Source organism: Papilio machaon, chromosome 23, assembly GCF_912999745.1.
Source record: "Papilio machaon chromosome 23, ilPapMach1.1, whole genome shotgun sequence".
Lineage (NCBI taxonomy): Eukaryota > Metazoa > Arthropoda > Insecta > Lepidoptera > Papilionidae > Papilio > Papilio machaon.
The window spans coordinates 1,005,468-1,023,375 of NC_060008.1; the positions used below are offsets into that span (position 1 = coordinate 1,005,468).

General features: G+C 35.7%; 1 protein-coding gene across 4 annotated transcripts in view; it reads left to right on the plus strand.

The window, feature by feature from the left end:
• The window catches only part of LOC106713588, a 54,414-nt gene extending 36,506 nt beyond the window's left edge, over positions 1-17,908 (plus strand). For 2 of the 4 annotated variants that reach the window (XR_006756474.1, XR_006756475.1), the window contains exons 3-15: positions 5,054-5,174; positions 5,920-6,050; positions 6,222-6,314; positions 6,868-7,021; positions 8,977-9,091; positions 10,554-10,986; positions 11,285-11,415; positions 11,835-12,043; positions 12,119-12,226; positions 12,616-12,783; positions 14,069-14,269; positions 15,631-15,973; positions 17,191-17,272. Coding sequence is in view for 1 of the 4 variants with exons in the window: in XM_045683803.1 (XP_045539759.1) it covers positions 5,054-5,174; positions 5,920-6,050; positions 6,222-6,314; positions 6,868-7,021; positions 8,977-9,091; positions 10,554-10,986; positions 11,285-11,415; positions 11,835-12,043; positions 12,119-12,226; positions 12,616-12,783; positions 14,069-14,269; positions 15,631-15,708; positions 17,191-17,588 (2,340 nt within the window). In the remaining 3 variants the exon portion in view is untranslated. Of the gene's footprint in view, positions 1-5,053; positions 5,175-5,919; positions 6,051-6,221; positions 6,315-6,867; positions 7,022-8,976; positions 9,092-10,553; positions 10,987-11,284; positions 11,416-11,834; positions 12,044-12,118; positions 12,227-12,615; positions 12,784-14,068; positions 14,270-15,630; positions 15,974-17,190 lie in introns of all 4 variants that reach the window. The other 2 variants (XM_045683803.1, XR_006756476.1) reach the window with 2 other exon arrangements.

Sequence of the window (17,908 nt, forward strand, 5' to 3'; positions counted from 1 at the left end):
ACAAGTGATAACGTCAAAAAAAAAACACAAATATATTCAGACGAAATAACTTCCTCCTTTCTGAAGTCGATTCAAAGTATATTTTAAAATGTATTAAATATGCGAAGAAATCTTGTTAAGCTAGTGTTTCACAAAGTTTATTCTACCAAGAGAATGCTTATTGCAATCTAACTTAATCATAAGCGAGGTGATTTAAGTTGCGCCGACCACAGACAGTTAACCGTTGGTTAAGATAATCTCTGCTATAAGACATATAGTCATCTCTGTCAGTATCTTTGACAAAATAGAAATAACAATATGTTTTAAATGGAGATTTCGTTCTCAGAAAGCTACGGTAATAATATAAGTAATCAAAAGTGACTTGATTTATAAGTTAATATGAATTACTTAATATAAATTACGAATTTCCAATTGGCAAACTTTTGACACACCTCTTGCTACGACACTTCAACTTCCACACCTTTTTGTATAGCGTTGTCTACTACGCATTCCACTTCATATTTCCTTTTGTCCCTTCTCTAACAATGCGTTTCCACGGATGTTTCTAAAATGAAACAGAGGATAAACTTTGTACTGGTGTATTGGCAGTGGAAAACTTCGATTAGTGGAAAAGGGAAGATAGAAAACGGATCGGTTTTCATTTCAAATTATAGATCCCTAGATTATTTAAAGTTTTAAACGCAATAACAGTAAGAAATGCAATAGAAATCAACTGTAACGGAAGTTATTTGGATCGATGCAATATTAAGCCTTAGTCGGATTTTATCGGATGTTGTCGGGTCTAGTCGGATGTAGTATGAAAGGTTATTGCGGTCGAAGGGCGGCCGCGAAATTGCCCGCCACGACGGCGCGACGCGACGCCTAGCCGAATAGTGATGGGAACGAACTTTGTCGATAAACCAACTTTATTGCATTTCTCATTTTACGATGACTTTTTGATATTCATATTTTAATATTAAATTTATTACAAAAATTATTCTTTAAGAATCCTTTTTATTTCTCTTTCAAATAATATGAGTTACGGATTTTGATTCAGAATTTACATACAGTCAAAACCGTTTATAGCGACATCGTTTAGAACAATATACCGGTTAAATTGACCAAAATCAAATGTCCTGGCTGAATGTTATTACATATCTTTCCTATTAATACCTGTCACCGGTTGTTACAACTATCGGTTTTTACGACTCAATATGAGTAGTCCCTTCGATGTCGTTATAACAGATTTTGACTATAATTATATTCGAAATGTAATATTTAGGATTAATTCTAAAGATTTTTCTATTTTCATTTTATTATTTTTTCTAAAATGTACCTACATGATATATACTAGATTTAATGTCATCGTATTTTATTTGTTTTACGAATAAAAGTTTGAATAAGTTTGAATTTAAATTCAAGCTGACAGTTGATTCAGCAAAAAAATTTAAAATTAAACAAAAAAGACATTGAGGCAAAACATGAATATAATATTCCAAACAAAAAAAAGCCCCTGCCATTCTTAATAATTCCACGTTGAATAATACAAAAGGCTTTGTTCTTCCAATCTCACAGATTCTCTTGCTCTGACCTGACAGAAAAATAACGCTAAATTTAATACGCGACCTCGGGGTGTAGATTTTCTTCCTCGGTAGAAACTTTCGCTTTTGTCTTAAATTTCGTCACATGAACGCGTTCGTGTATTGTTTTCTGACGTAATTGATATCTGTCACTTTCTATTCGATTTAGAAAAATAATAACTAGACCAGTTGCATAAGTTCAATATATCAAGTAAAACATATCTCGGAAGAGTTTTATGACTTAAGTTTATTTACTTTGTTAACATAATTTCCTTTTACAAACGACTTATTTATATTGGAATTATAAGGAAGTAAGCGTCACGTTTCGTTACACGAAAGAGACGAAAGATATAAAATAGATAGAAGGTAAAAGAGAGCGAGGTAAGTTTTCAAAATTGTACAGTAACTATAATCTAGATACTGAAATATAAGATTTATGCAGAAGACATCTTTCTCTTTCATCATATTAGTAAACATCGCAACCTTCGTAAGCAAATACTTGAAAAGGCAATCGTATAAGCATAGATATTGAATATATGAGGTCACTCACGTTCCCCGTAAAGAGCCCCGATTATCGATCCGAGAACACGGTCGCCAGAAGAAAGTCCCGCCCCCTCTTGCTACCCTCCAACCCCATCCCCGGCGCTTACACGCAATAAATGCTAAATAATGAATATAATATTTAAGTTCTACTATAATCAGTATTCGATAAAACCACGTCGTATTGATAAAAATATACAAAATATGTAGAAAAAAATTACAATAAGATTTTATCAACTTGTAAGTAAACTGGCCAGATACAAATTATGTTAATTAGGACTGAAAAAAAATTGTGCGGATATTTAAAAAAAAGTTGTTCGAACCAAAATTGTGTCTTTTAATTGACTAAGGCTAATAATTAAATCTTTGTAATACAGTTAAGGGAATCTAAAATAATTCTAAGCTTACAGGGAAACGTGTTCCTTGCATAAACGTTTTGGACATTTTTATGTTTTGCATTTTAGTACATAAAATACATTTCATGACTTTGGTCCGCTGAGCAAAATGTTTGTACTACCGACAGTGTACTTTTAAAAACAAACCAAATGTAATTTTAAGAAATTAAAAACTCAATTACTAATAGAACTTCCAGTTTAAAAGATATATAATTACGACAGACAGTAGCGTATCATTTTACCTGCATGAGGTAAATGCTTAAATTAGAGGAGAACGTAAAAGCTTGTTTACTGAAACTCGTCTTAAATCAATAAAATTTACGAGCGCTGAAACGATTCCATTCTTTTTAAGATATGTATTTATGTATATCGCAGTAAGAACTTTATAGTTAACTAGCTTTTACCCGCGACTCCGTCCGCGCGGAATAAAAAATAGAAAACGGTGTAAAAATTATCCTATGTCCGTTTCCTGGTTCTAAGCTACCTGCCCACCAATTTTCAGTCAAATTGATTCAGCCGTTCTTGAGTTATAAATAGTGTAACTAACACGACTTCCTTTTATATATATAGATAAGATAGTAGAAAAGCTTGAGAAATTCTACAAAATAAACAGTGTTGGTTTGAGTGAAACTTTTCTTAAAAGGAAACTATGGGGTAAGGAAATTGATTTGGCAGAGGCCCCTCTTCTGCCAAATACGCATTAGAAGGGGAACTATCCTCTTCTGTGCTATCCTTCTCCGTTGATTAAAGGTAGGTAGGTGTTCATGACATCAGCATTTGCAGATGTCCATGAGCAGCGATCGAGTCGTTACTTCTATATATACAGGTGTCTGCTTGCTCGTTTTCTTCTTTATTATAAAAAAAATTGGTGTCGACACTTACTAGTTTCGAGCCCGTCGGGTTGCGTGTGGCTGCGTTAATTTATTATATTTGTATAATATAGAAATGTCTCACGAATAATAAAACTGAATATGAATAGCTACGGAGGAGACTGAGGAAAGTATGAAAGGATTGCGTGAAAGAGGAAATGCGTAAGAGAGCGAATTCAGATATGACGTCTGATAGAGTAATGTTTCATCAAATTTTAAACTAATTGATACTTTACCCGTTATAGGATAAGGATCAACAAATATTTTCTCTCGTGTATGTATAGCTTTATGGTTTTGGATATCGCAAATCGGGTTATCAGTGCAGTGTGCCGCCAACCCGGAGTCATTGAATTGGAATACATTAACGCTGTGGTGACCATGATTTTCGAATTGAATGACAGGACAGAATAATTAACACAACCGCATAGATTAAAAATTAGATTTATATTTCTACATTTGTCATCTATGCTTTACAAATGTTAATATTATTTTTCTTTAAAAATCTCTCTTTTGAAATGAGTCTGTTCGCATTGTAATCTATGTAGACTAAACTGTTAAGTGATGATGTGATCGAAAGATGGTATTTCTCAAGGTTTAACCAGAGCTTCAAAATTAAAATCTAGAGAACCGTTTACTTTTTTATTTCCAAATTATACTCCCCCTATTGTCCGAGTTACCGTGCTATAAAACGAGGGGCCAATGATTCCGTCCACGTGCTCCGAATGCCTTATGTACAAACATTACATTATTTTAAAATTTATTACAGCTATTAAGGAATAAGCAAGATTTATTAGCGTGTGTTCGTATATTATAAATGCTTGACCTAAACAATATTAGTCTTACGCAATATTGCGTGCAATTTATTTTTTGAACGTGTGAGTCACTGTTTGATATTTTCACCATTTTTAATGAATATAAATATGTTAGATTTTTTTTTGCTTTTACTATTATTTTAATTGACTAAATATAAATTGACGAAAAAAACAAAAAATACATTTCGTGAACAAAATCTTTTCATTTCTTTATTTTCTTTAAAAATAAAAAAATTTCTTTTACCACCGTACCTTTAATTTTAACACTAAACTATGCATATACCTTTTCGATAAATAATATCGAGACCTAAAACAGAACATCACTAACCTTGCAACGCTCTTACAACGTTCAACGAGCAATATCCGTTGCAAGATCGGAAATCAATTTGTCTAGAAATATTTTCACTCAAGTGAGATAAATAACAGCTTATCCAAGGTATCGTACATTGGCTAAGTTACAGTTTACTTCTCACTTTAATATTACCCTTAAATTGTGGCTGAAATGTACCTTTTAACCATTTATACTGAATTTAAGTTCGTATGCGTTAATCTTGTTATCAATAAAATTTAATCCTTTTAACATTTGATAGTGCAATTACTAACAAGGATACAAGCTAAGCAAATTTAACGTCTTCTCACCAGTAATATCCTTGGACACATTTATGTTAAGACTTTATGTTATTTTTTGTTCTAAGAGGCTGTGCGATTCTTCTTTGCCACACTGTGATACACTCCTATAGAAGGTTCTTTCTAATATTTGACTCTCGTACTCTATAAATTGAACGTCCACTTTTGTTATTTTACCACAGCATATTTCTTAGTTAAAATGTTTAATATTCTGTTGTATAATTTAAGAACGTGATAATGTTTGTGTGCAGCTTCACTCGGAGTACCGTAGCACGTACAGATGGCACGAGTACAAAGAACAGCAGCAGCAACAGCAGGGCGTCGTCAAGCAGCCCGCGCCCACACCGCCCTCCGCACTGCCCATAAACAGGGGTGAGCTTCCATCACTATTCAAAGGAGAAGGTCATGGGTCTACCTCATGGTCTCAAGACCTCTGGCCTTATCGTAATTCATTCCCAATGGTTGTGCAAATGCACCAGTCCTTATGCTTCTCTAGCATAAAAGTAAGGGGAAGATATGGAAAGGAGAAGTACTTTATGTCTATCTATTGTGAACGCATTGATAGTCAACGTCGGCATCAGCTCGGAAAATAATGTCAAACATTCGACACGAAAGATAAAGTACATTACGAATATAGAAGTTTTATATATAAACCTTAATAAATAAGTCATTTTGTAGCCTAGTTTTGCTGGTAAATGAGGATTTCCTGTAAATAATCTCGGCAACTAATTGAAACGTTAGAAGCATTTTGAAACCTGATTCACTTACGGACAAACTTTGCGAATATCACTTAGGTACAAATACCAATTACCTAGATAGATATACCAATTTAATTGTCTAAAAGGTTTCTCCTTTGTAAGTTAAGAATCTCCTGTTAACCAACAGTATTAGGTTCGATAAATAGGATGAAAATAAAAAATCTTGAACACGTTACTTCGGCCTGTTACGGTAAGTCGCGACGAGCGATCTATGCTCGATGTTGAATACTCAAATCAACAAAGCATCGAGCAACGTTTTACGTAGATGGAGATTTAGAATTACTATTCTCTTGAAGTTGTTCATGTTCATTGAATAATAACCTTGTAATATATTGGTAAAGAGGTTCTATTCTACTCAGGTCCGATGGAGCCGGCGATACCTCGTCGCAAGAAGTACCCTGGCGTGGCGTACAAAACCAATGAGATATTCGACCCTGCGCCTGCCGACGATATCCGACCCCATCCTAACTCCGCTTACGGACGAGCTAGGGTGAGACATGAAGTACATCTTTACAAGAAACAACGAAGTAGCATATTGCTACCCAGAAATAAAATTCACATCAACCTTGTCTTCTAAAGTCTCTATTTTTTATCTAGAGCAACATCTAAATATTCAAGTTCATTAACTGATTCGTTTTGATTAGCTTACTATATTTCATAGAGCGTCCAAAGGGATGAAGTGGACCGAGCAGGACGACGTAGCAAGTCCGAGGGACCGCGCCAGCCGCGCTGGACTGACACCGTCGAACCTAAGGTACTGAACATCCTAACACCATTCATGACGTAAACTTCAACTCTCATTTCGTCTCAGGAATCAGGCCCTTGACTGATCATTGGTACATTTTGGAGAAAGCTTGTATTAAGAAAGCTATAGTTAGTAGTTAGTAGTAGGGGCTCAGTTTTCCGCAACTCCACGACAAGCGCGTATTTTGCGTGAAGGCAGGCTGTAGGTTACTCCAGCCAGCCCAGCTCGCCAAAGAACCCCAGCAGTCCCTTAATGTTGCTGGTGATCTCTGGCGGCGACCTCGACGGACTGAGGTGTTTGATCCTGTAGTCGGACACTGCCGGGCAGTGTTGTATAATGTGCAATGCCGTTCTTCCTCCATGCACGCTCTGCATAAAGGACTGTCGGTGATACCTAAGTTAAAAAGGTGTTTGTTAAAGTGGCCGTGACCTGTCAGGGCAGCCACAGCTACTCTGAGCTGTGTAAGAAAGCTATATCAATTTATATTAGGCGACCATTCCAGCAACTTTCAATTCATTCAGCTGTATCTCCTACGATCACGACGTTAATTTACAATTCCCAGGCTACAACAGCGCTGGGTGAGGTGCTGGCGGCCAAGGAGCCGGAGGTAGCAGTGTGCACGGAGTACCGCAACCAGTTCGCTTGGCCCAAGGATTCGGATACGCCGCGCAAGAGTATCTCCATGGGCGCGCTTAAGAAAGCTGCAGTGGCTGAAGGTAAAATTAAAATAAAATAAAATAAATAACGAATGAGGTTTGAGTTTAGGCTTGTTCTGGCCAGCCAGTATTAAAATGAATATGGTATTTAACAATTAAAATAAGAAATTTGGATTACTGTTCAATCTATAAGACCAAATCAAAAATGTAAATTCAAGGTCACTTACCTTAGTAGTAGTGTGTCTTTTTTACTTTGAATAATAAACGCCTATGTATTTCATAAATTGATTACTCGTTTATAATACAGTAGTAATAGCGGCGTTTTGAAGGAACGTTATTATTAAATTGACATATCGATCGAAGTCTTTACCTTCTGATATAAAAGTGTACTTTGTGGTGGGAAAAAACTTTTAGACAAGCAATTTGATTGTTGGAAATAAATAAAAGACGACAATGTTTATTAGAAGCAACAATAGTTGTTTAGTAAATGATTTAAACTTATTTGTATACTAGGTGTAGCCTATGTGTTCTTAAACACTATATATCAATTCCAAATTTCATCGAGATCCATTGAGCCGTTCTGTATATAACTTATAACAAACATCCATCCATACATCTAAACTTTCGTATTTATAATATTAGTAAGATTGAAGTTTGCAGTGTTGATACAGATGTGAAATCGGGAAACGAAATTTTTATCGTTAAAAAGGATAAATCCATATTATATTAGAACCCTACCATTTTTGTACCATACGTAGACAATCTGAAATCAGCTTGCTGTCTCGGGCAGACAATGGCTCCTCTGAATAAGCTAAAAACAAAAGCTCGCTATTGTCTACATACATACAACATTTGGACCTACTCCACTGATGTGACCAAGCTACGAAAACAATAGAAGATATGTCTTGGAAAATTTTATATTCGACTTTTCTTACTTGGAAAAAAAACTTTATTTTTATCATTAAGTATCTTTAAAGGCGTTTTATCTTTTATTTATATTTATCTTTTAAAGATAAAAAGTATTTTCTGACAGTTGCAACTGTCAAAATTGTACGTGACATCCGTCAAAATTACTCCTAAACACTTAGGCGAGTTTAATTATTTATTTTTGTTTTCATTAAGATAATACTTATACTAAGAACTGTTTTATAACGTTTGAAGAAGAAGACATAGAGCTACTTAACTTTTTAAATTGCTTCCGCTTTCGGCAGATTGTCAAGCAAACAGTTTCGAAACAATCTGCCACTTCTCAGCCGAAGTTCTCTGCTGAGTTAGTATTCAAATTAGTTGTGAAGACATGCTCAAATCTTCCTGAATATATTCAAAATGTTATTTGTTTAACATAGGAATGGATTCAAGACGTTTGATTAACCAGTTGTAATTCATGACATATGATAAAAGGCTGAAAATACATTTAAAATATTGGACATGTTATGCGGAGGGATGATAATCATGTAAACAAAAAAGTAATGAGATTGAATGTGGATGGCTATAAAGGTAGAGGAAGACCAAAGAAAGTATGGATGGATTGTGTGAAAGAGGATATGCGTAAGAAGGGGGTAAATTCAGATATGACAGCTGATAGAGATGTAAGGAGGAGTACTACATACTGTGCCGACCCTCCATAGGGATAAGGGCAGGTTGATGATGATGTTAAAACTCTGAAAATATATCTCTATTGTGCTGATATCTTTGTCACCTACAGTATTAAGCATTAAACCCTATTATGTCGTTCCACTTTACCGAATTACCGTAACCTAACCTCAAACACTACGTCCGTTCTCATTTCGATATTCAAATGCATTTAGAATCTCGAAATCAAATGAATTAGTACTCTACTGGTAGACATTTTAAATTATGTTAACAATTGAGCCAATACTCGTAATAGTAGTAGTTTTTATTTTTACAACACCGTATTTTACGTAATTACAAATAATTGGCAAATAGAGAAAAATATATTACAAGGGTTAAAAAGACATGATAAATAAAATAAAATACAACTAATTATATTGCAGGATCAGTTGAAGCTGAACCTCTGATGAACCACGTGGACGGCGACCATGATGACCACAGAGAAAAACGATACATTGAAGATTATCTGTGGAACGGCCAAAAGCCGGGAGTCCAAAGGTACGTTTTATTAAACTTATAAAAATTTCTTATTTGTCCATTTCAATTATAAATTTGTAAATTGTATATATTTTAATTGAATTGGACAAAATAAAACATAACTAATTTTATAGATTCTTTTTGCACAGATTTATACATTTGCAAAAAGCCTCTAAAATATTAGATTCAGCTTAACCACTTCATTCAATGCTATTAAATTTATCTTTACTTTGTAATTTATTTATTTATAGTTTTTTAGTATTATAAATACCACTTTATAAATATTGCTTATCATTTTAGCATGCATTTTATATTTTCTTTGTTAGTTTCATACAATTCTTTGACACAAAAGTCTATAGAAACCAATTAAAACACAAAACAAATCATACCATTTGTATCGTTAAATACGCTTTGCTTCAGCTACAAAGCTTTTTCGCGCCCATTTAAAAATACAGGTATTTTGACACTTAAAAACTTTTTGACATTCAAATGACACATGAAAAACCATAGACAATACGAAATTATAGAATATAAAACCCGTTGAATTCCGGATATTATATTATACATTAATATAGTTTAGTATACGGTATAATCTTTTTCTTTGGTTTTTAATTTTATTACATCAAAAAAAATCAACTTTTTCAGGTGAAAGAAAACTAGAAAGTCTTCTGTTATCACTGCTAGCTTTAAATATATGTCTAGCTTTGTGTACTTATCTTGCGATGAAGGAAATTTTTATCTAAACATGCAAATTGAGCGAAATTGTAAATTTAGAAAATAAATGTATTTTACCTTGATATTACCAATTTCCTTGTAACCTTCACATGTCACGCCAATATATTAACGAGAAGGTCGAATACAGTTTTGTCGCAGTTTTGATAGATCAATTTTAAGCAAGAAAAGTACTATTTTGTGAACCTTAATATATTTTTCTTGTAATATAATTACTCCTAAGACAATTATATGGTGTTCTTCCTATCTATATTTGATAAGAGTCTATCGATAAGAGTTTCCTTCACGCTCCTGTTCTGCCCCTATCACTTCTAACCTTCACATCATACTGGGAACAGCAGAACAAGTCTAAATTTCGTTTTTGATATTTGCTTCAATCTAAATTTGATCACGGTGGCGGTGTCTAGGCCGAGTAGTTTAGTCGATACTAATTAGTTCGGAATGAAAGCTAATAGTTTAACTTTTTAATAATCAATGTGTCCTGCACCTTGTCGATGTGTATGTCATCAGACTTAATTAGATTGTTGTCGCTGTTTCACCAACACTTCCGACCCGCGCGGCCCTCGCCGCCCGCGTCCCTCCTCTGGTCTCTTTCAGGACTAACATCCTAACCTCACCATTGCGTGCTTCAGATTATTTAAGCATGTCTACCTTACTAACCCAGCTCGAGCTCGGGCGAGCTCTTTGTTTTGCCGCATTTCATCGTCGGAGGCTCACGAGCGTTCTAAGACTGTGAACTGGAATTTTGCAGAAAATCGACGTTCCGTAGCGCGCTATCGGCCCTCATATACAACGGGGAGGATCGTTCCAAAGATAATAGGAAACGTTACAAAAGCGAGTACAAAAAGAAATTTAGACCGTTCTCTCAGTACGTGTACGAGGCATCTAAAGGGACGTTTACGAAATGCAGGGGGAAAGGAAAGTCGAATGAGGAAGCGAGCGAGAGGTTGGTGGTAGAGGCGAGCGAGAGCGGGGGGCCGGGGCCGGGGGCGGGGGCAGGGCCCGGGACGGGGGCGGGGGCGGGGACGCGTGGGGCCGCGGGCAACGCGGGGCTGAGCGCCGCCGCCGCCGAGGACAGCGCCAGCACGCTGCGTGCCGCCGGCCTGCAGCCGCTCGGCCTCGCGCAGGGCGACTCCTGGTACCGCGAGGTGCTGGACCTACGCAAGCGAGCCGGCGAGTACAAGGTCTGCGGATTGCACAACATCTTTCTCCCTACTCAAACCCCCGATTACCTCTTACATATTTTCTAAAATATAAAACGAATTGTTATGTGACTTGTCTCTCATAAGTTACAAATTAAAATCGAAAAATTACTATCTTCACTTATATCATTGCACACATCTGCCGCAATAAAGCTAGCTGTGTCAACTGTCAAATGTCAAGGAGTCATTTTACGAATTCTTCTTTCTAACCTCTATGATTTGACAGATGACACAAAGTTATCACGCTTCAGTCATAACAAAGTGAGCATTAATTCGACAGTATCGCGGCTGGGGAACCGAACTAGCTCCTGAACACATCACTCAGCTTTACAATAAGCAAATCGAGCTCTGGTACCAAGTCTCCCGCCGGTCCTCGCTGTCTGCCCTATCACTAGCTTCCACCAGTCACAAGTAAGTGATGCACTCGGTTATTCTATCAAGTGAACCGTCTACCTGACTCGAAGGACCAACTTTTATGTTAATAATATAATAATAATATGTTAATATCAACTTTCATTATGGAGTGGTTCACTTGACACTATCACAAGACTAATGAGCATTGAGGCTGATGCTAGCAGAATGGCTTATGGTGCAAAATAAAGCCATTTCTTGTAGTTTAGCGATCATCAGCCTAATTAGTTTAAAGTAAACATATTCCCACGCAGGCTAAATATTTATACGAGCTATAACTAGCATGTATGCAGTATTTAACAATATATAGAACAAGTAGCTCTTCCTATCCTCGAGTAATGATACCTTCGAAGCAATAAAACCTTAAATATGTTCTCTTTTATTAAAAGTAAATGAAATGTTGAATGAATTTCTTCCAGAGCTCTCCCTCGCGATGAGAAAGATGGCAAGGAGTCTAGGAACCACTCCCCCAAGAAGTTCAGGTCGTTCCGCTCAGCGCCGCACCAGTCTATTCACGCTAAACTGCAAGAGACCAAGGCCCTGGAGAGGTCTCCTCACAAGACGTCGCCGCAGAAGCAGCGCAAGAAACTTCAAGGCCATAGCTTCGACGAAGGTGCTACTCAAGAAGGTAACCTAAACAACGAGCGAAAAAACTCTTTAAAATGATTATATACAGAAACACTTATCTGTCTTGACTGTTTAGGTGCTAAGACGGAGACGTTCAGGTCACCGCGCCGGCGGCCGCGCTCCGCCGACCCTGCGCCCGTCGCCCGCGCACCGCACTACGAGCCGCGCCCGCACAAGCCACAAGGTACATTCTGTCACCATACTTACCATAGACAATTGTATTGCCATATTACTGATCAAAATATTACTACAAAGACTATGCGAAATAAGACTTTAAATAGGATATAATAGCCAAATTCATTGCATGACTTCAAAATTTAACTCATCACCCATGAAAAATTGAATCGCATTGATTTCTTCATACTTTCAAAATTTCTTGACTACTTCATATTTGAAATTTATATGCGATAATGTAGTGGATATGCCTGATGTTAGCTAACTTATGTCACTCTACCCTGCAACCTGACTGTTATAAATGTGTACTTTGTTTAAAATGATTACCCTAACCTTTGCTTGTGTAGTTTCCTGAAAGTATTAAATGTTAATTTTAGAGTGGCAACATTTCTTCTGTAGGTTTGCCGTTGGGTAGTAATAGAGTTAGGTCGACATCGAGGGGTGGACGGTCGCCCTCGGCGTCGGTCAAATCTGGGGCTGGGGCAATAAATGGGACAAACGGGGCAATCGAAACGCCCAGCCGGGGACGGCGCAGTCGCAGCATTTCAAAAGTGGGCATTAAATTGGGTGCGTACGAGGCTGACAGGTGACAGTTGCGTCGACGCGCTGTTATATTTTCTTTGACAAAGGCAACATTGATCACCGAGCCAGCTTCAATATTTTTGTGTCTGTGACGCTTTTGTGATTCTCTATGTCCGTGGTTTTTTACATTTACTTTCAGAAATTCACCGCAAAGCTTCTGAGAGCTTTAAGTGTTTAATTTATTGTCGTGTTGTTTTTAGTTTGTCAGTGCGTCTACGCAACTTAAAGTCACACAAAGCGCATTGGCTCACATTGGATATGGCTTAGGCACAAGAGTGGCTATTCGTCTTGTAACTATGTGTGGAACACATAAATATTTGCACTCGAACACAAAACAATGTGAAAACTTCAACTTTAAGCGTAAACTTTCTTCATGTTATTAAAATAGCTGGATGAATACTTTGTTAATTATTACGGGATAATTTTAGGGTAAAATTATTGTCTTTTATATTTTGCGTTACAAGCAAATAAAGTCAAACTAGAATTAACTGTTGCGGCAACACCGGCCCCGGGGTTGAGTGGCCAGTGCGCACAGCGCTACCTTTTTTATATGTCCATTTTTTTCACTTTTACTTGTTGACATTTAAATAATTGTTTTTCACTTCAATAAAAAAACATCAGTCTTGTAACAAAAAGGAGTTATTTATTTTACTACATAAAAAATATACTATCGAAGGCTTCAGAACATCAACACCACCACATATGGTACTTTAAGTTTAAAAAGAGTAGTAAACTTTTTCTTTAACAATAAGGCAAAGACTTCTTCTAAAATACTATACTTTTTTATGCAGCACAATTGTTAAAAAACCGTTTGAGGTAGCATGTTTAGAAAAGGTTTAGATTAGATCACAGCTCTAAGTGTTTAGATTTATTTGCATGTGATTCTTAGCGCTTTTATTGGAATATAACATTCTTATTTATTATTATTAAAATATATTCCAGAAAGGCTCTAAGAAAAAACCAACGCCTATTTCCCTCTACGTAGAACTTTCCTATTGATGTTGCCTGTTTTGAAAATTGTTAGTTTTAGCTCCTTCATTTTGATTAGAACTTTTCTGTACCCTTAACCTTAAAATCAAGTCTGGTTTACATGATCTATGATAATTTAATAAGGAAGAACGAAAATTTAATCTATGAAGACACTTACTCGATTACTCTTTGAATTTAAATTAAACCTTTCTACCTGACGTTGGCTAATGCACAAACCGTGCCAAAGCCAATAATAAAAAGAAGAAGAAGAAATTAAACCGAATGTCATTCTGACTTCCAGATGATGAGATTCCCGCTCACCGTAGCGCGTCCGTCGCGAAGGACCATTTCTTCGACGACTCCCCCGTGGTCAAGTCACCACCAGAGCCGACCAGGGTCAAGTCTCCGGAACAGCTGAACATGCGGTCTCCCGACCCAGTCAACTGGACCGTGCCTCTTGACACTGGCAAGACGTTCACCGTCACACAAAACGTCAAAAGCGGTGAGTCCAATCTCCTTGCCAGATTGGCGGCAAATATTTTTAGGTTAAGTTAGTTTCATAATCTGTGAAACTTCGTTTTACGCATTATTATTATATTCGTTAAAAATTTAATATAATGTTACCATTGTAAGATATTTTACATTCCCGTTGGGTTAAGTATATTTTGTAAGTTACATCGTAAAATTAGTTTCACTATAAGAGTATCTTTTTCATAACACTTTGGTAATGGTATCACTGACTATGGATTTCCTATTTCTATTTTTAATAACAGTTTAAATAAAATGAAATGATTTACTACTTTCAAATTTCAGTATAGATACTACGTATATATATTTTTATATGTAATTATATTTTGTATTCATCTAGCCAAATCTATTTTATAGGTTATGCCAAAGAGCACCAAAACATACAATACAGTGTATAATAAATATTTATTTAAGATTGCATAATTTTATATATAAATGACAACTATAAGTCGCAGTGTTACAAGTTAATTACACAATCCGAGAAAATAAAATTAAAAAGTAAAAATTGCAATCTATGATCAAGATACTCTTAACATTTTATTAATTGATAAGAATATTGTCTATAGTTCGTGTAGGAAATCAAGTGTAACTTCAGTATCCACAGTTGATAACTATTAAAAATATAATATTAAAAAATAAAATATTATAACAATAAAAAAACTTAAATTAAGTCAACTCTTGATACCGATCATTTAATAAGTCGGAAAAAATCAAAGCCATCACACTGCCATGTATTTGACAGTTAGCAGATCCATGACACTCATTGAACCATTATCTACCGACGTGTGTAAAGCAACCCCACACTAGAGTACGTAGAAGGCTTGCAACACTGACACGAAAAACGAAACACAATAAAATCATGCGCAGATTATAGAACACAATTTTTAAACTGTGGATAAAACACTCATTAAAATAATTTCTATCATCCATTTTGTTTTCGCATCATTGTTGTTGCGTTCTCGATTATTTTCCAATTTTAATTGGTTTCTAATTTCTTTTTAAACTGAATTTAATTTAAATATTTTTATTAAACACATATTGATTTAATTATTCATTCATTGAATTGTCTATTCACGTAGTACCTTATATCGAGTAATACTGAAAATGAAATAAATATAAAGCATGACTGGGAAGAAAAGAGATAAATGCGTTGTTATGAACTATTTCTCTTTTAATAGAAAAGGATGACATGACATATCATTAGGTCTTTTTCTTCACAAGAATGTGAAAATTCATTTTCAGTATATTCGATCCTAACGATTTATTTTGTTGTCGTAGTTTGTAGCGTGTGTTATCACTTCATCCAAGCCATACAAATCACTCACCATATTTCAGATGAGAGCGTTAAGCGCCCTAGCTCTGAGTTTAAGGCTGGCTCCGTGGCCGAAGAGGTTCCATCCGTGAAGCCGGCAGGTACGACGAACATCGCCACCGCCTAGACCATCGGCCATACACGTTTTAATGAGTGTGACAAACGACAGTGCGACATTGAACTCTAACACGTTGACTTAAAGTTGATATTTAGAATTCACTGTCGCGCACGACACACGATCGACACCAGATTATATTAATGTGTTTTATATTATATCTATTGAATAGTTCATGATTAAATTGTGTTAATCCAATAATTGAGGTGCTTTTTTATTTTGACCGTACTCCGCTGAGACGTCGACGTCACGTATGTATTCACTTGTCTGTGTGTGTGTCTCTTTCGATGTTTGCGCGCACTCTCACTGTATGGCACTTGATTGTAACCTCTTTATCCATGTCATAAACCGTTCGTGCATGATGCCTGTCCTATCAAAATCTCGGCGAGGGGTTGCCGACGATTACCGACGTTTGCCGAAGGTTACCGACGGCGGCTCCTCGGAATCATTTCTGTGCTGTTACTATAGGCCGGCTTCTTCGCTAATCCCCTAGGACTAGTCATAGTAACCCTCAGGTGTCATAACATGTTAATTCACAAACATAGTCGCATGAATATAATCGACAAAAATAAGAAAAAAATATTAATAACATTTATATTTAGCTTAGGATGTTTTATACTAGCATGTAAAGGTTACAAAATGTTTAATAGTTTAGAATTTATAATGCAAAAAATTAAAATATTTTTCTATTTTCACTAATACAATTTTATTAAAGAACGAAATGACTAGAATCCTATAGAATATAGCTTGCATACCCAATAAAGATGACACAAAGTAAATTCGATTTAAATAATTTTAGAAATGTGAATAATTTAGAAAATGAAATTTGAAAATGGAAATATACAAACAGTTTGAGTATCAAAATATTGGAAGTAAGTACTATCTTTAAAAAAACCGAAAATTATATTTAATACATTCAAAGAAACAAAGGTTGATGAAATCGTATATATTCGTTACTAATTATAAAAGACATAAATGAAAATTTGTTAATCAAATTTATCAATTTTTGAACAAAATTTTACGTACAGAAATTTTTTGAGCTGGCAACACCTGACTGGAATTCTCCTACCGAAAACTCTAAACGTCAATCCAAATGAAACAAAGATAAACTTAGTAAAGCTCTTACTATTCTGAATTACCGCCTTGGTGTAAGAAAAAGTAAGTTACTATATCTTTTTCAGTTGTTATATAAATGATCTGGATTTATATTGGTTCAACTACTTGTTAAGTAACGAATATATACACCTCTTTCAAAAATATTTGTTAAGAAATTTGATGTGGCAATATTTCTGTGCTTATTGGATGTGTGTTAAATGAAAAAAAAAAGTTATCTTAATTCCTGTGTATCTACGTTGTGTATGTTTTGCGTTTGTTTAAAGAAAATATAGATATTCTGATCTGTTTTTTATTTCTCTAAATCAATTTAAACTCGGAAACTTTTTAATAAATAAATTAACAACTGTTACAGAAATCGCTCCGATACATCACCAGCAAATGTCACCGATACGTTCGCTGAAAAAGAGCGAATCGCCGACGAGTCTCGGCAAGCGGACAGACAAAACTCCTACGACACCGATCAGCCTCACTCCTATAGATGAGACGAAGGCTTTAGACATGAATAAAGTTAACGGTATTAACGGCATCGATAGTAACCAATTGACTCCTGAAACTCCAGTAAAGGAAACTATAAAAGAAAAAGAGGTAGTCAAGAAATCGACTGAAGCGACTCAAAAAGCGCCCGGTGTGGTTGACACCACGGTTGTCAATGAACCTAACACAGGCGGTTTGACAGCGGCCGAGGTGCTCGACAGAGCACGCAATAGATTCGATAAGTTCTGGGGCAAGAAAGAGGAAGACACAGTTTAGTCTATCCCGTTAGTAAATCGATGAATTGTGACAGTTGAAAAGTATTTTAACTAGCAACACCAAACGAAAGAGAATAAAATGTCAAAATATATAAAAACAATACCACAGACAAAACGCGTTCCGTTTCAGGTAACTTGTTTTCAAAATGTCACAATTTTCGACTGTTGATAATATTACGCGGTATTTAAACGAAAGCTTGCTTCACGTTATACGATGGGTCGTGATGTACCTGTTTATTTAATATTGCCCAAAATACATGAGTCTTTTGAACAGGAGTGTGGTGGCTTTTTAAAGTAGAACACATTTATATGTAAAGAAAT